This window comes from Lates calcarifer, linkage group LG3, assembly GCF_001640805.2.
Source record: "Lates calcarifer isolate ASB-BC8 linkage group LG3, TLL_Latcal_v3, whole genome shotgun sequence".
NCBI classification, from domain to species: domain Eukaryota; kingdom Metazoa; phylum Chordata; class Actinopteri; family Centropomidae; genus Lates; species Lates calcarifer.
In genome coordinates, this window is record NC_066835.1 from 12,012,469 (window position 1) to 12,031,807 (window position 19,339).

Genomic DNA, 19,339 nt, shown 5'->3' on the forward strand with positions numbered 1-19,339 from the left:
GTCATTTATAGAAAAATCACATGACAGCTCCCCTCCCCACTCTCTCAAAACAGGACGTGAACAACTCCTTTCCCTGCTTTCTCTGACAAATGCTTTGTTCACTTCTTTAACCTGTGACCCAGTGGACACATTCAAGCTGGAATAAATCACTGTGCTTTAACCTCTATGTGGACTGAGGGCTTAAAGCCATACGTGGCCGTGCAAGGCAGCGTGCCAGCACGAAAACCGCATGAGCATAGAAAAAAAAGCCAAATCTGCAGAAACCTAAATCTTGAGTTCCCACATGAACAAGAGTGAAATATTTCTGGTGGGCTTCTGGACAAACTTATCTGAATGAGACCTTTGAAGATCCAAGAGTCGCTGCTTTGTGTAGACTGCTTGTTTTTGCAAATCACTGGCTGAGACCACTGATATGCTGTTATCTATAGAAGTTTTACGTAAACTGTGGTGAAATTCCACATGACTGTTTTAACTACAGTAAATAATTAGCTCTGACAGTCAGCCTGCTAAAAGGCAAATGCCATTTGATTTAAGATTTCATGTCATCCTAGCTGTACCATTCAAGACAGTTTGATCAAGTGCATAAGAACCTTTTCCTAACATAACCCTCTTTCTAAATTATCCTTAACATTCTGATAAGCAAGGCCTCGACTTGCGAAATAAATGAGGCCAACAAATGCCAATGTTCATCTAATGCAACACTTAAATGCATGTTTCCACTGAGGAAGAATAAGGACTGTATCTTGGGAAATAAATAGATATTAAGACCAAATACATGATAAGGATAACCCTTAAGGGTGTATCCAAGCAATTAAGGTTATTTGTTGGCCTTGTTCCCTCAGTGTATGTCTAGGAGCATTGTACACATCCTGTATAGACACAGCAACCTTTTTCACAGGAACTCTATGAACTGTGTCTACCTTTCAGGTCAGTGAACGCACCGTTCGCCATTCTGTCTGCCTCCAATTCAGTAGCGTGCGCAGAGTTTGTAAAGAACATAAGCAAGAAATGAAATGAATGGAATGGGTATATCTTCCATGCATGCTAGTGTGTGTGTGTGTGTGTGTGTGTGTGCAGTCATCAGTTGAGTAATTTGAGTGTAGTCATGGTAGATCGAAGCATTTTCTTCTTGACATCAAAGAAGCATGCAAATGTCTCGACATGAAGCTACTGCAGATGAAAAACGGGAGGCTGTTGTGTGCCATTGGGCGTGTGCCTCGTGCCAAACATATGCAAAGTTAAGTGGCCCAAGTGCTCCTCTGACATTAGAGTTAAATTGAAGCACAAGAGAGTCCTATTAGGGCACAGACACATCCTGCTTTCACAGGTTTCAAAAGAGGGCACTTCTGCACTCAGACTCAGTATTACAAGATGTTCATTTTCTGACTTTTGCTGTATTGCTAGCCTGTTGTGTTGACTTAAAAAGTAAAGCTAAAGTGGTTAATTAATCACAGTCCGTAAAACACACATGTGAGATTAACTGATCTTTTTCAGACAAAGGAAATACATTTAATTTCAAACTAACACTATAGGCTATTTATGTGTATGGTTTAAACACATATGACTCTATCATATTTTTGAGCTCACATACACATACATTTTTCATTCAATATTCAATAAAGTAATTACACTCATTATGTTTAATGGAATAACTAATCTGGTGGAATAATCTATCAACGTAATAAATAAAAATTCTGCACTTCTTTAAAACTGTTCTTCAGTACTTGAGTGAATGTGTTTAGTGACTTTACACCTCTGAGTGATACATTTTCCTGCCGCCACCAGTATAGTAACTGAAATCCCCTATTCACTCACCCCTCCTCACACAGACACAAACACACACACACACACATGCACCTCCACAGCAGTAATCCCAGCAGGTTGTTGGGTTTCTATGGGGGTCAGCGTTTGCCGGACGCAGCTTTTATTTGGGCCCGATTACTTTTGGGCACAGTCATCGTATGGCTTCTGTCGACAGGGATAACGCCCATTGGGGTCGGATTGGCGTCCGCCTCACTGGCTCCATTCAGTGGGCCAGGCACAATCATTTAGGACTGGCAGACCTAACACCTAACCCACTGAGTCGGGCCAGCCCAGTCAGCAAATATAACCACCCTCCACACCCTGCCTCCCCCTGACCCCTTTAATCAGAGAGGAGAGTAAAATGAGAGAAAGGGAGAGACAGAGAAAGAAAATGATAGAAGTAAGAGCAGGGGTGGAACGGAAGAGAGTGGAAGACACGAGCATGCAAATCCTGCATATTGGGGTCATAGGGAAAGGGGGACATAAAGAATGAAAGTGAGAGAAAGGGGGAAAGAGAGAGGGAGGGAGAATGGGAGAGCAAAACATAGCTTTTCATCAGCTGACTGGCCAGCAGGTCTTTTGAATCAAAGCCACTTTCACAGCAGCTTTCACAGAGTTTTGAGTTTTTGACCTTGATGGCCTCTTTGGCAGACTACTGATTCGTCACTGAACTCACATGTTTGGGATTCCTAAATGTGGCTGCAGTCCAATGCCCACAACTCCCACCCCTGTGATGTACATCTACGTGGTCAAACGTTCTGGGCAGAACTGTGTAAAAATTAAACATATCTCTATAGAGAAATGTGCACAAAATGCAAATACACACAATGCAAAAGACATGCACATGCAATTAGAAAGTTCTCTAATTTGTGCACCTGAGATCATACAATTTTATAACCCAGTATGATGTATATAATAATAACAAACACAATGCTATTATAAATATATGAAGAGAAATTACTCTATCCTGTTGTATTTTATGTGTTCTGAATGTGGATCAACAGGCCTCTACTGCACTCTTGTGGTGCAACTGAAAGGTTGTGTTCTTTTAGTTAGGACCAAGAAGAAGGACATCCATCGTTATCCTGTAGCATAGATATTCCCACACCTGTTTGTTACAGAAATGAGCCTGGGTGCAGTGAGTGAGTTATTTACTCTAATAAATAACCAGAACATGTCAACTTGAAAAAGGAAGTGATTTTGTTTACTAATAGGTTAGTGTTATCAACCTTATATGCTAAACATGTCTCTTGAGATAAATTTATGATAATGTGATAATGGACACCTTTGTAAATATAAGCTTGTCATCATTTGACATTGTAGCATATAAAACTTGCTGAACCTGTTCCACCCACGAGAACTGATATAGATCTGTTTTTAAATTAAACATGTCACCATGTGAAGTAAATTAAACACTCCAAGGTGATACACAGTATAAAATTACATCTGGGAAGATATATATATATATATATATATATATATATATACATACATATATATATATATATATATACATATATATATATACAGCGCTACATTCTAAAAACACAAATCAAAAGTGAGATAATATACAAATATATAAACAATGCAATAAATAGTCTGTTACAACAAGCTGCTATGAGAAAGTTAGTTTTGTGCTCGATGATGGAACTACTACGGAACTTAGAAAATACACAGGTTGCTCCTTTAAATGGCTCATACCATTAATGACAGAAGGGGGGTTGATTCAAGTATTTTCACAAGATGATAGTGATATCTGTAGCACATGTAAAATACTAATAGCATTTCTAAGTGATAGATTATTGGTGTTAATATGAATTACCAACATGTTATGCAATGACACTATTCCGGAAGGTGACTTGTAACGTTGAGCGGTCCCGGAAATCCCTGTATTTACAAACAGACTTAGCTAGCGTTGTGCTTGTAATCCAGCAGGGAGCTAATGAGTGCAGGGTAAGAGGGATTACCTGGCGGGGAATATACGTTCAGAAAGACTTTCATGTTAAATTAGCCGAGCCTGTGAAGTGAGGCAGACATGTTTGCGACTACGACGAGTGACAGCCGTCGCGACGGCCCGGAAACTAGCGCAAAGCAGCCTCAAACGACTGCGACAACGGAATACTGCGCAAAGTTGCAGCAGTGGATGTGGCAGTATTACTGGGGGTATGCCAGCTGGCAGAGCTGGGTGGCCCTATCAGCCTGCCCCTTTCCTCCGCCGTGCAGCTTCCCTCCGCCGGGTACGGGTGCTCAGACAGCGGGTACACCTGCCTCGACCTCCGGCGGTGGAGCAGCAGGCGGTTGACACTAGAAGCTGGTACAGCTACCCTTATCCCCTCAGCTTCCCCGCATCCCCGCATCACCCGGGTGGCGCCCAGACCGAGCAGAGCTCAGCCGCTACCCCGGCCCCAGCTGCTGATACCCGGCCAGCCCAGCAGCAGCAGCAGAATGGGAATCCACCTCAGGCAGGTAAGTTAATGTTCCGTTTGACAGTGAGCTGTTGTAGTAGTCAACGGCCTACCTCGTCTGAAATGCTGTTCAGCCTCCAGTAATGTGTGGGCTTTATTTTGTGTAAGCTAGGTCATGAGTGTGTTGGGAAGCAGGCTTAAGTATACAGTATATGGCCCTGTGGAAACAAGCTTATATGCTTACAGTTCTCAGGGGATCTTTGGTAACTTTCAGCAGACCCACACGTAACTGGTCAGTCATTCAAAAATATTTATTTGAGAATATAAATAAAGCTAATGCAGAATATGTCTGTCTTTATGTTTGCTTCATAGGACGAGAGTACACCATCCCCTCACCGCTCCAGAGGTTCTTAGCTGAGACAGTGGACTTCTTTATCCTGTTTTGTGTGAAGGCCACCATTGTGCTGTGGATCATGCATCTAAGTGGGATGAAGTGAGTAAAGCTTGAAAACAGCGTTCAGGAAAACAGAACTTTTTAACTTAACAGATAAACAAAAGAAGTCATGGAAAACAGAGCCTGAACGGGGCATTAAAAGATTCAAATCGACTGTTTCAGTGTGTCAGTAAACACTGCTTTCACAGTTATTCTAGTTTTTCTCAGGCTCAGCTAGCGGTGGTGTAGCTGTGAGTCAGTTATACAAAATAGACAATTTGCGTGAACCAAAGAATTTGCATCATCGCTTTAATGCTGGGTTTTTTCATCATTCTTCATTTAAAGGGACATTGCTAAATTCATTACCCACTTCATCGTGGAGGAGATAGATGAAAACACGTCCATGGAGGACCTGCAGAAGATGATGGCTGTGGCTCTGGTCTACAGGGTGCTGGTGTGTGTCTATGAGGTGGGTCACATTTTGCACTGCCTAGATTATGACAGAAATACTCAACCCAAATGACTTCATAAGACACTGTATTTGTAATAAAAACAAGTACTCAGTAGAGAAATATATATATTGACATTTGGTTCAAGCTGACTCATTGCCATGTGTTCTTGTTTAATGAGAGTGAGGTGGAGTCAGGGTTACTCTACAACACAACATTGTTTCCCAGGATGGTGATGCAACGTTGCATTCATAGTTGCCTGAGATTAAGTCATGCATCAGGTGTCTTGTTTGACTTCTGCATCAGTGGCTTGTTTTCCCAGGTGGGAAACAGCTCAGGGACGTTCGGGCACCTCTGTGCAGACCAATGCCATCTGGCATGTTCTCTTTCATGCTTTTGACCTTGTTTGTGTAAACCTGAAAATTCATTTCTTGCTGCTTTGTATAGCACATTTTTATACCACAGTCAGGAAACTGCTGGGTTGTCGTTTGATGTTTACCCATGTTGTCCAATCAGATAATCTGTATTTGGGGCGCTGGTGGTGCCACTCCAGGGAAGTTCCTGCTTGGCTTGCGGGTGGTTACCTGCGACACATCCACTCTGGTCCGACCCAACCGAGTCTTTGTGGTCCCAGCTTCTAATGTTTCGCTCTCTGCGTGAGTGATCACATTATGTATTTTCTTTTTGCTTGGTTAGCATTTATTTTAGTGACATATGAGTGTATAAGAATTGGATTGTCCAATTTGGAATCTATTATGATATACAATTCACAAACCAATGTCTGTAGCACCTGTAGATCATCTGCGTGCACCTTCTTTAACCTCTTATTTTTCCTTGTCTTCTTTGTCTTGATGTCCACAGCTCTACAGTGCGGGCACTGAATAAGAACTTCTCCATTGCTTTCCTCTTTCCTGTCTTCATCACTCTCCTCTTCTTTCAGCACAACAGGACTGTGTATGACATTGTGGCAGGGACCATTGTTGTCCAACGAAGAGGGGCCAGATAGCCTCTCCTCCAGCAGCAGACTCTTTTACACTTGACAGGGGTGATGGCAAAGTGTGGTAATCTTTTGTGTCCTGAAAATTACATTTAAATCAGTCACAAATGACAACAACAACAACAACAACAGCAGCAGCAGCAGCGGGAGATTGATGCATTGGCTTATTTCTACACCAGATAAACTTGGACTTGAATTGCACTTTAAATGGGATGCATAGGTTTAGGCCTGGAATGCTGAAATAATAATTTTAAAAAAATCCAACCTTACATCTTTTGGTGTAAGGTATTTATCATTTACCACTGGATCAACAAATAAGCTATGAGGAAACCCTCTAAAGTATTGTGAATGTTGTTAATTGCAGTGTAAGTTTAGCTGAAAAGGGTGCTGTCCAATACTTCCACGATATCCTGAGACTTCTCCTCAAAATGAATCTGAATGTGTGTTATGTCATATTATATTGTTTATTTATTTTTGCAAAACTTAAAGCTCCCATGTGTAGGAATTATAGGCAACCCCTAGTGGCTGTACCAAAAAAGACCCAAAGATGCCTAACAGTTTTCACAGTGATTGTCTTATTTTTCTACAAAGAGAAATATCATATCATAATATCATCAGCTGTAATTGACTCCTGCCAAATACACATAGGAGTTCTACACATAGGGGCTTTAAAGCAGGATTAAACATTATTAGGATCAATACTTCTCTGAATTTCTTATATACTTTGATCTTCTCTTCAGAGTAATAAAAGTGAATCAGATGTTTGGTTTGCAAATTAGTTTTGTGTTCTATAGTGATTATTCATATGCACTCACACTAAAGTAAAATGCCAAGCTTATTTGTATCTATTCTTTGTGCCTATGGATGTTTTGATGAAGTATTCTTTTGATATCTTTCTTTAATGGTGAAATGTAACAATAACTGTGTAATCTCTGGTGTATGAGGTTCAAACAAAAGAAATTGTGTGTGTGAATTTTCTGCTCATATTTGCTCTTGTCAGACTTGTAAATTTTGTGACTCAGGGCAACTGTTAAGCCATAACCGCTGCTGCTGTCTCAATTGTATTATTGAATACCATTCCTCATGTTAGATTTCTACGCACAGTATGCACAATGTAAAACTCCTCTGGTACTAAAGATTATTAATCATATACCACAATGTTCGTTTAGCAGTTCAGTTTAGAGTTTACTGAAACTCAGAGTTTGGCCATTTACATTTCAGTCAAATGAAATTTGAAATCAGATTTTTCTGTATCAGACCATATCGATAGATCTGCATGCTTACAAGTAAACAAATGTTGACTGTCAAACAGCACCAACATATGGTCAAAATGATTAAAACTGGCATTGAAAAATACCCATTATTTAAAAATCCTGCCTAAATAATTGAGTTGCAGAGCTAATACTGTCCATTCAAGACCACTCATGGGTTGTCTGCAAGGATGACATTACATGTGACACTAACAGATGACCTTTGAAAGTTGTGGCATAGCAGTGCATCATACATGATGCTGCAACCACATTGGGTTTAATGTTTATAAATAATTAACATCCTCACATGTGAAATTAAAACTTATTCAAACCATTTGACAGAACTAGCTAAATGCTAATTAAATTAGCAATGATAGTCGGATTTTGACATCTAAATTGCAGTATTTCCATAATTAGTATTTTTGTTTTTTTTTCCACATGATGTCTTTTTTTATGCAAATGAAACAAGCTGCTGATCTGGCATTTACAAAATGACTTGTTACCCCTGAGGAGGTAGCTATAGGAAGTTAAATGAAAGGTACCATGTGAGCTCATCCTGTTAAATTCTCTCTTGAAAGGAAAAACTGAATTAGTGTCTTTCGATTGGTCCAAAGGGGGTGCTGCATCATTAATGGGGGAACATGTTTTGGCCTTGTTCTGTATAGCTCACAGGGATAAGTTAAGGTCTGCAGTGCAGAGAAAATGTGGGAGATATTTTAATATTGTATAGAATCTAAAGGAGTTCAAAAAGAGTTCAACTTCTGAGTATAATCATAGTGCACTATTCAGTAAGTACTGAATGAGTTTACAGTAAAAGTGAAGACACCTTTAGCAACAGTCGCTAAGTTACTGATTTAGCAAAAGAAGTAAACATAATTGACAGAGGATTTTCAGAATACATTATGAAATCCATTTTCTTTGTCTCATGCCTGAGGATGTGTGGGATTTGGCTACTGTATAGTAGAGATACAGGCTTAAATGGATTAGTTTTTAAAGACCTGTAAAAGGTAATCACACGCCCTGATGCAACTGGCTCTCAACCTGAAGGAATCTTTAAGATGAATTACAGACCAACTTCCAATCAAAAACTGAAGTTTTATCAAGATGTTTGCCATTAAATTGACAGTAGGAATAATGTTGGCTGTTGACTCTGTTTTTACAGTTTGTGTGTCTTCTGTGTACCCTCTCATAAATGATATTTCTGCTTTCTTTGTGTTGAAAAGATTATTTCACAATGACGTCTTCATTATGCCAAGTGCCCCCTTATCACTGTTCTCATTTGCCACATGGGGGCGACATTAGGCAGCACAGATCAATACATGTGGCCTAGATATCATTGGTAGAAATAGACTGTAGCTATTGGATGTTGACATTTTTGGAAACATGTTTTTGCACATAATCTTAACAGAATGCAAATGTAAAAAACAAGGGCTGTAATTGCACGTAAAAGCACTTGCTGACTTGCAAAAATACACTGCTTGCCGTACCTTCCTGTCCTTGCACCCGTCTGTCACTTCACAGTTCACAGTTCCTGTACTTTACTGTCCTGTCAGGTGTATTTCAAACCCAAACCCTGTGCAGCTAATGATGTGAACACATTGTACACACACACACACTTTTGTGACAGGCGCTTCTTTTAATCCTCAGACAATATTTTCTTTCCTCCATGACATCTGCAGCCACCTTCAGGTTGCTGACATCTGCAAACTCACTACTGTAGCAAAAATATCAGTATGTGAGAAAATCAGGTCATACAAGGCAATGTTTTATTTGGAGAAAAAAAAGGGTGCAGCTGTTGACAAAGCTTAACAGTGTGAATATACAGTGGTCTGCATTTTTAATTCCATTTCTCACTGAGGTTGTTGATCTTGGAGCTCAGTTAATTACATGCTCTCGCAGCGAGGTCAGGTGCAAAAATGTGGTATTTTGCAATTATGTGTGTTTGTGTGTAAGTACATTGAAGTATATACAAAGTAGACCAAATATTAAGTTGTGAGATCATTTATACATCTGGCACAATTGATTTTATGTTTTTCATTTTGGGCTTTTTCGACTTTTAAACCATCAAATCTGTATTTCTCTGTAACATTAAATATTCATATCACTGAAACAGCATCAAAGTGATAAAAAAAAATCCATCCTCAGTTATCATTATTTAGAGAGAGTTTAACACTAAAAAGAGCCCTAATCTGCTTCATCAGGACTGGGTAGAAGTTGTTTGATAACTGATTTAAAGTTGGGACCGAACAAACAACCCACCAACTGTCATCAGATTCTGATTAAGATGTTGCTGAATCATGTTTCATACACAGAAATATGTGACATTGCATTATTTCTTAGAGGGCAGAAGAAAAAAAGAAATAAAAAACAGAATATCTTGTGAAACGACCAAAACTGTTCCACCTGGGACTTCCAACCAGCCGTGACTGAACAGCCCTTTTAGATTAGGGGCCAAATGTCTTGAGGAAATCAACAGAAAGTCAAGTTATCTTTGATCTAGCACCTTTAGATACCATGGTATTGGTAAAATAGACCTTTGTGTTTGATCAAAGGTCTAAGATAATTACTAAGGTCACCTAAATGACAGTAAGCAAGCAAGTTGTGTTAACCAGAGACAGTTTATTTAGGCTTAACACTAGCTAGTGCATAACTACACTCATTTTCTGATTTCCAGTGCCAAATTGCTGCAGAGTCAAATTTTTATGAGCCGTGTTCATGTAAGATTAGCCGGGGGCATATTTTGTCTTATAGGGTCCCAGAAGGAAGACACAGCGTTCGTTTGGCTCTCCTCAGAATGGTAGGTTTTTAAATAGCAACCATTAATCCTTATGAATTAGTAATCATCGCCAGTCTCTTGCCAACATTCTCACTCCAACATGCACACAAATGAAACAATAGACACAAATCACAGCCACCAAATCAAGATTTTTTTTCTGGCTCTAGCCTTTTCATTTCTGTCTGTTGAGCTGTTTATGCTGTCATTGTTTTCTATATCTGCACATGTCTGTCATCTCTCCTCTTTTGCTAATTACTTCCAAACTCTGGCCTTTAAGGAACAGTAGAGCAACTTGTAGCTCACACTTGCAGCTACATGTGTGGAGTGTGTAGAACATATGTTAATGCAGTGTCTGAATTATAAATGTGTAATATCCTCCATACATTTTGAGCTTGTAGAATTTAGATGTGAGTTTTTTTTTTTTTTTTTTTAAGGAAAGTATTAAACCCCATAAATGGCTGTGAGGCAGGGAGAAAATGAGCTTTCTGATGTATAATCTCTGTGCGTGGAAAAAAACTATCCAAACATTTTGTCAGCCATTGTGCATGATTTTAAAAGTTCATCACAGCATTTTGTCCTTCAGTAGCAAGTTTTTTTGTGCTGAGAGTCATGAGTTGTTCTCTGTGCCAGGGAGCCGAGAGAGAGGCTTAGCAATAATTACGCCTCGAGTGGCTCTAATACAAATTTCACAGGGAGACAGAGTGGGGAGAGAAAGCAACAGAAAGTGTGAGACACAGAAAGGGATTAAGAGAGAGACAAAAGCCCAAGAGGAAGGAAAGGATTGGAAAAGGGAGTTCAAAATGAGAAAAGAGGGGGAGTGCAAAAAGAAGAAATGGAAAGAGAAGTGGAGGAAGAAAAGGGAGGAAGAGAGAAAGAATGAGAGAGTGTGAGAGGCTGAGGGACACCATGCTTGAAAATTCTCTCTGATCTTTGAGCCGTGGGACCAGAGGCGATGGAATACCCCGCAGAACTCTATTAAAATTCAACCAGCCTCGCTAAAGCTCTCAGTTATTATACAAGAAATGCCCCGCATGGCTCAGCTTTCTCTGTTTGCTCTCTGTCGCATACACGCAGTGCATGAGCACGCACACAGAAGACAAACAGACACATACACGCCCCATCCACACACACACACACACACACACACAAAACTGAACTGTTGTCTTCACTGGAAGACAAAGAAGTATACTTGAGGATAGGTGACAGGGCTTTTGAACTTTACTCAGTACAGCATATATATACGACTTTAGCAAAGACAACTTCATCAGAGCTGGAGCTTTGAAGGTAAGCTGTTCCTCAAAACTGTGTTGACAGTATTTGCTGCTTTATGCCTCGTCTTTGAACACTTCAGGTGTTCTCTTTAATAGTTAGTATTTCTTAGTGGATTTGCACTAACAGCCTGGCTTGTGATTGTGAAATTGTATCCAACTGCAGGGAGTGGTAGTGAGATGTTAACTTCACTCAAACCATCTGAGACTTACGTATTTAGATGTAGGCTTTAAGGGATTTCATCTGGGTTTTTTTTTTTTTTTTTTAAGTCCAACATGACCAATTTGGAAAAGTCAGAATTTTTGTTCAAGCATAGAACTGTTCTGTATTAATATTAAAGCTGCATTAACATATATTCTGGCCACTTAAGTGCAGCAGAAACAAGCTTTAAACAAAGCACTTACATATTATCCCCTTATGAAGTTGATATTGTGAATGTGTTAGCAAACAGTTACCTAAGTACATTATCATTTATTTGGACTTGTGCTCCTGGACAACTGACCCATAGTCCTGAGGAAATTATCTGTTTTTTTTTTTGTTTTTTTTTTTGCTGAAAACAATTGCCTATGTCTGGAAAAGGAAGGACACTGTGAACAGCGTACAATAACATATTCAACCTGCATATTGGGGAACTCAGTTGGTGTGGTAAGTCCATAGAAAGTAACAGAAATTTTGGGAATGTGGTAATGTTAACTGTAATCACATTTGCTCCCTCCCTCTCTCTCTGTCTCACATATAAAGATACACAAAGTGACTCACCTTTTACAATTCTGTCCCAACTGGACTTTCCAACTGACTCATTAGGCTGCTATTACATTGGAATTTTTTGTAGAGGGACACTCCACCTTCAGATACCTCACAGAACAGAAACTCATTCCAGGCCTTTGAATGCTCTCCAAGACTGCAGTGGGTTCAGCAACAGGTGTTTGTGCTTGGACTGCAGGATCACTCTCTGACTGAGAGACACACTGGACAGTGAGAGAGAATAAGTAAATGATTAGTTGGAAGGAAAAGAAGGAAAACTGGATATGCATGTATTCGTATACGGAGGATTTGTGTAAAAATGTTGTAAAGGTTATGTGTCTGAGTAGATGGAGAGGAAGGAGAAAGGGAAAGTAACAGAGCATGAAGTAAGAAAGCAAATAAAACAAGGCCAGTGGGAGCATGAGCAAATATTAGAATACAAATGTAACCTCCCATGTGAAGCAAATATTAGATCACAATCCATTAACATACAGTTGTGTTTGTCTTTAGACAAACCCAGATATTCTCCGTATTGCCCAGTAGAGGGAGTTCCCTTTGAATTTTACTCTGTCTACTCATTCCCCAGAGCTGACTCTTCATTGGCTCTTGGCAGCCTCAATGTCGGAGGTGGCTCAGCCAATCAGCAAGCTTCTGGGCCACAAACATCTGAAGTAGTAATAATGTGGAATGTGCTGGCTCGGCATGAGCTGTCAACTAGAGCATGTAGTACTATACTATATACGGATAGAGGGAGGAGACGAGTAGAGAGGAGGAGGAAGTGGTGAGCACTCGATGACAGAGCAGTAGTCTTATTGTGAGCGTGTGTGTTAATGCGTATGTGCACAGAACTGTCAGCTGTTCTGCGTTGCCTAATATCCACAAATGAGCCCCACCCTCTGCCTCACCCTCTTGCGAGTTCATACACACAACACATGTACACTCTTGCACAATTTGAGCACACACAGAGTTGTGAGTAATTTATTGCTACACTTTAGATAGACATAAACATTACTCTGGTCTATAAACCCAGAGAAGCAGCAGCTAATCGTATATCAATAAAGAGTGTTTGAAAAGTTAATTATTTATGTGTCCAAACATATGTCCAGACATTCCTTAGGGGCTTTCAGAGTGCATGTGTAATTAATATAGTATCAACATATTGAACATACAATACAGAGTCGTGTATTTAATCCCTCAGCACACTTGTCTCTGCAGAGCATTTGTGTCCTCTGAGGCTGTGTTGATACATGGCAGCAGGTTATGTGTTTGACACAACAGTTTCAGGCTCCAGGCCGTAACAGCCAGGCAGCGACCCAGGATTAGTACCTCCTCTGTGTTGGCCTCAGCAGATCCACCACCTGGTTCCCCCTGGTGGAGGTATGTACTGTATGCCAGGACTCCCACTGACTCTCAGATAAAAAAAGAAAAAAAAGAAAGAAAGAAAAAGAAAAGAAAAAACATTTTGCATGTCTGTAGACAGATAGCATTCATGCCTATGTTTGCACTGTGTTTGTTTGGTGGTTTGAAGAGATAGGTGGCAGGAGAGTAGGTATACAGAGGAGTACTGGAATAGAAGCTAAAATGGTTGTAATGCTAACTGTATATTTAGTTAAAGTCATATCATTTCTTTATAGGTCTGCCAGTGTTAGGCAATAACAGATAACTATCAGAGGTCACTGTAACATGTGACATTAACATAAACACTGCCTTGTTGTTCCTCTGCTAATGACAATGAAGTCGTAAAGCAATATACATATATAACTCTGATCAAAGTCACAGCACATACTTTCAGCTGCTGTTTATTAGCCTCACTGGTGAGATGTACAAAGTTGTTGCTTGTCCTTTAGACTATCAACATTTGATTAGCATCAAACTAGTATTTAATCAGCCATTTTGTTCGCATTAGTTGCAGCCAAAAAAAAAAAAAAAAAAAAAAAAACCTAGCTGACCTGATCTACTTATCACAGTTTTACTTCAACATGAATGTCTGCTGAGCTCTCCTCACATATTGTATGCAAGTAATCACGACATAGTGTGTTTTCATGTCTGTGTGTGTGGATGGGGAATCTCAGAAAGCCCATCCCAGATGGCAGAGTAACAATCTGATGGGTCATAATCTGGCCGGCTGACTGACAACATGTGTTAATGCAGGGTCAGCTACTGGAGGTCTGCTATTAATAGAGTGGCAAGCAAACAAGCACACTCTCAAGCACAGGCACACACACACAGAGAAAACACATGCGCACATAACTGCAGAGTACACGGATCAAGATAGAACATTCTATTGCATGGTTCACTTGTTTGCTTTCATTAAGTAGTAATTGTATTCAATATAAAGATAGTTGATTAAACTTTATTGATACCAAGATCCCTCTTTAAGAGCAATCTGTATTCAGAAGTACAAACATGCATGATTCAGACATAGAATTTGAACACATGAATTGTCAAAACACTAAATTATAATTATAATTTATAATTATTATAATAATAATTGTTGATAATAATGAAAATTAGATGTATACATGCAGGTTTTTTTTTTAGGGATTTTGAGATGCTCTTTCAGCTTTTAAAAGGAAGTGCGTGTCAGAACATTTCCATCTAAATTAACTCTGCTCTTTATCAGAGCGTGCCAGTTTTACCCATACTTTGTTTTCTAGCTCATGCCTACCAAGCACCTCTTTCTTAGCTACCACTGATGAACAAATGTTATAAATATTGCCATTATATTTTGTTATTGCCTGTTTGCTGTTCACATTACTGTTACTCATACAGATTGGTGTCCCATCCTCCATTAATCATAGTTTTGGGCTCTTTGGCTCTTTTGTTTCACGTCACACATTGTTCATTTCTTGTACAACACCCAGAGTAGACTACACAATCCACAAATTGGTACATTATTTCATAATCAGCTGCTGCATAGGGAGGATGTTAAGTTTCTGCTAGCATGTTGGAATATGTGGTGAAATATGTCTTTGTCCCAATTGTATAGTAGTTGCCAAGTTAAGAGTACACTGCCAAAGATATTTATGGGAACTCCATGGGAAACCCCTCAACTTCCACTGTAAAATGAGTCATGTATCACGCTTCAGCACACACACACACACACACACACACACACACACACACACACACACACACACAACCATCAGCTGCAATATATAACTCAAACAAACATGCTATCTAGAAAGGGAGAGAGTGTAAGCTTGTGCTTGAGATGTAATATTTTGTACTGTCTACAGCTTTATATTAAATAAATCCTGCTGTGGATACTGAAGCCAGATAATGATCCATGGTCAGGGTTGAGTTGTATTATGCGATTCCAGCTGGTGTACTTAAAAGAATCTGCATAATTGAAAATCCTGAGAACTGATAAATTAAAGAGGAAGTGATCTATAAATAGAGAATAAAGGTTGTTTGAATAGGAAGGACAGAACTGAACATGGTTCTCAGAAACTGTTCAGTCTAATGTCTTTTTATTATGTTTCTTTGTTTCTTTAATACTAATCTACAGATGTTGGATGTGTGCCATGATTAATTCAATATCCTCATCTGAGTATTTGATTTATATTTCATTACATTAATTCATTAATTCAAAGCTGGGATGTTTTTTTTAAAGACTGAAACAATGACATGACCGTCAGCTGATGTGAACATCAGGAAGTTGGAGAAAGGCCTGCCAAGAGAATGCTAGCCTTGTCTGTCTTGATTTCAGCTGAAATGAGAGACTGACAAAGAATATGATCTTAAGATACGGCAAACACACAACAGGTGTTGATGCATGTAAAACAATCACATGCATCAGTGGCAAAAAAAAGCAAGTTATGTGGCGTTAAATGTGGGAAAATGTGAGCAGATTCACCTCTGTTTTGCTCCTTTTTAAAGATAAACCTTTTTCAAGATAAATTTACAGTAGAGGCCTACTATAAAATGTAGCCACAGGCCATTTAGATAGAGAGGGTGACACATTGCTGTGACTTGAATTAACCAGAATGCATGTGCATTTACAACCTTGGGAAATATACCACGTCAAAAGTAAGTGGGAACATTTTCCCACATTTACTGTAATACAAAAATCCACACTCCCACATGTAAATATAAGACGTAAGCTCACATAATCACACTCAAACATTGCCCAGCATAAACAAACAGCCAGAACACACTCAGCAACTTCATACTGGGACTCTCCCTCACTTAGAGTGCTCCCCCTCCACTTATGACAACGCCTAGGCATGCACAGAGAGACAAGGAGATAAAGATTAATTGATGGTGTTGCAGAGTTTGTACAAGCGCAGTGTTATCAGGCCTCTTGTGGCCGGGCGTCTGGGGAAGCTGTGTGTTGATGAGACAGCAACTTTATCGATTTGAGTTTTTTAAAAGGCTTTTGAAATCGAGCGTCTAGACGATCCGGCTTGGCCGATGCTCACGTCCAAATTGCACTTGAGGAGAACAGCAGTCAGATAACTTTGGTGGCAGAATGAAAGGATGAGAGAGATTACAGATACAGATGCAGCGGGAGTCTTATTATTGAATTAGACCATAACTACGAGGCTCTTCAACAATACTGTGATATTTTGGGAATACGCATTCACCTTCTTGCCAGACATTAGATGACAAGATTGGTACCACTCTGAGGTCTGTGTGGTAAATAGGTGGAGGTTATGTTATTCTAACATTTGTAGATATGTGTAATTCTACATCTTCCCTCTCAAAATTTCAAACTAAAGCAAGCTAAAACAGAGGGTAGATCCTTAAAGTGACCCATACAAAATCACTGAGGGCTTAACTGTTCCTCAAAAGTTCATTGAGGAAAAGGTCTGCACCGTAGCCCTCAGGTAGAATCCCAACATGCTGTATGTCCATGAGAGAGCTGTGAAGATGCAATCTACTCAATATACACAGGAAGGGAAAGATACTCATGACTGGGAACAAGAGGAAAGCGAAAAAAGAGCAAGTTACGGAGAGGAGCGAGGTGGCACTCGGGGACACAGAGGTGGGACATGATGGGAGGTGCTAATGATGGCGGTCAGGGGGTGAAGCCACAGAAGCAGTATTGATCAATGACCACGACGCATTGCAATCAATGTGTGTGATGAGACAGGGCGTTTGCACTAGTGTGCTGTCTGCTCACTTCACTTGTCCTAACAACATCCAACATCTACAACAATACAAGAGCTGCAACTGACAATTGTTCTACTTTGATTATTTTTGCGTGTACAAGGCTGTTCACTTATATATCAATGAAATGTAATGCAATAACATGGACGTGAAACTAGTGAAAAATAGCATTACATGTAAAAATACTATTGCCATTGCTCCCTCATGAGGGAATTAAAGGAATAATTTGATATGTTGTTATTTTATTATTTGCTTTCCTAGTCCACAGTTAGACTGGGAGACCGGTACCACTCTTATTTCTGTCTCCAGGAAATCACTGCTTCTGTCCAAGACTTAGCTGTGATTATGCCAAGCTAAGCTAACTGGCAGCTGGCTACAGCTTCATAGTGAACAGATGTGAGAGTGATATTGATTATCTCTAGTTCTGTTCTCAGAAAGAAAGCAGATAAGTGTATCTCCCAAAACTATTCCTTTAAACATTTCATTGATTATTCTAGTTGTTGGCTGATTAATCAACTCACTGTTTCTAGAATAATACTTGAATTGTTCTCGAATCAATGGGACACTCTGCTCTACTTTCCCCTCTTTACTCCTTTACCATCTGTCTCTGCTGATGCTGTCATTTCCCCTCTCTGTTCCTCCAGCGCAGTCACGCTGTCATACACAAACAAGGGAGAAAAAATTAGACAGGCGGGGTGTAAGGCGAGTGCTACAGATTTGTCAGCCACCTCCTTCAAGCTCATCTATTATCCAACTGACTTCCTCGCTGACCCCGGAGTTAGCGACTGTGTACTGCAGAGACCTGTCCTGATATCACTCACCGTCATTTGTATGTGTGTGTGTGTGTGTGTGTGTGTGTGTGTGTGTGTGTACAAAAGTGTTTTGGAGAGCCTCCCTCGCCTGGTCAATAATTTAAGTCACTACTTAGTGGGAGGAGAGTGGCTAAGGCATAACAGACTTTTTTTTTTTTTTTTTTTACCCTTTATTAAACCAAAAAAGATGGCTTCTCATTTATGATACATGAGGTGCTGGTGTTTTTATTTTGGAGGATGGAGCCTTGAATACAGACATCACATTTAAGAAACAACTGACACCTTATGCAGAGAGAATTGCAATAAAGTGAGAGTGGAATTAAATATTACCACCAATATGATTTGTATTAACTTATTAGTATAAACATGGAGCGTAAAGGGTAAAGTAGCAGTTCAGAGTCTGTATGATAAGTAGAAAAACATTCTGTCTCTGTAATATTGCAGTCTCATCTACAAAGGCAGCAGTCTAATAATAAGTTCTAGGTCCAAGAGAGCCAATTATTTTTTCATACAGAGGGAGCTCGGCTGATAGACACACACACACACACACACACACACACACCATGCTCGTCTTTGCTCTGTGCCTCTCTTTCCAATCTTCTTTGTGTTTTATCAAAGGGAGAAAAAATGTAATGTCATTTCTGATCTGCTGCAATACTCACGGCAACATTCAGATGTCAGGTTTCCATTGTGTGCATGCATGTGCGAAAGCAGAAATACTCTGTGTGCATGTATCTGTTTGGACTGTTAAGAGAGAGACAGAGAGCAGTGAGGATGAGACACATTTTTACAGTATGCATATGAGCAACCTCAGTCTATGTTTCTCCATTCCAATTAGGTCTGGGATTTTATACGGATCACATTAAGGCACTCCAGATTACTTCCCAAAATCTGCCTGCCCAGGACAGCCTGATTCAATTGGCTGCTGTTAATACACAGATTAGGGAACTCTCTTTGCATCCTAATCCTCCCCGCTTCGTTCTCCCTTGTCGCGGAATGGGGAAGGTGTGTGAGAACAGGTTAGCCAATAGCAGGCATTCACTGTAGGATTACACTTGCAAGGGCCAACTTTAAGCCTGTGTAATTTGGTTGTTAGAGAGGTGGTGTGAAAATGATGGTATGCTGGAGTGCTTGCGATTGTTACTTGCTGATTTAGATGCTGCAGAAACTGGATTTAAGTTTTTCCTCACATTTAGGCTTCAACGAAGCTATCACATGTGGCCGAGGTACATCGATCTCTTTGCTGCGCCATACAGTTTGACAGTATGGGGGAAGGAATGGGAAAC

At 39.9% G+C, this 19,339-nt stretch overlaps 2 protein-coding genes across 2 annotated transcripts in view; both read left to right on the top strand.

Moving 5' to 3' along the window:
- Positions 1–3,677: 3,677 nt before the first annotated feature.
- On the top strand, positions 3,678–8,472 carry fam8a1a (family with sequence similarity 8 member A1a). The gene is given in 6 exon segments (XM_018698101.2): positions 3,678–4,078; positions 4,080–4,269; positions 4,581–4,701; positions 4,987–5,110; positions 5,607–5,746; positions 5,952–8,472. Coding segments are annotated over 6 exon segments (960 nt in total). The 5' UTR covers positions 3,678–3,838; the 3' UTR covers positions 6,097–8,472.
- A 2,775-nt stretch (positions 8,473–11,247) lies between these two features.
- Positions 11,248–19,339, top strand: part of atxn1a (ataxin 1a) — a 98,822-nt gene continuing 90,730 nt past the window's right edge. The window contains exon 1 of the mRNA XM_018697971.2: positions 11,248–11,397. The gene's annotated coding sequence lies outside the window, so the exon portion shown is untranslated. The remainder of the gene's footprint in view (positions 11,398–19,339) is intronic.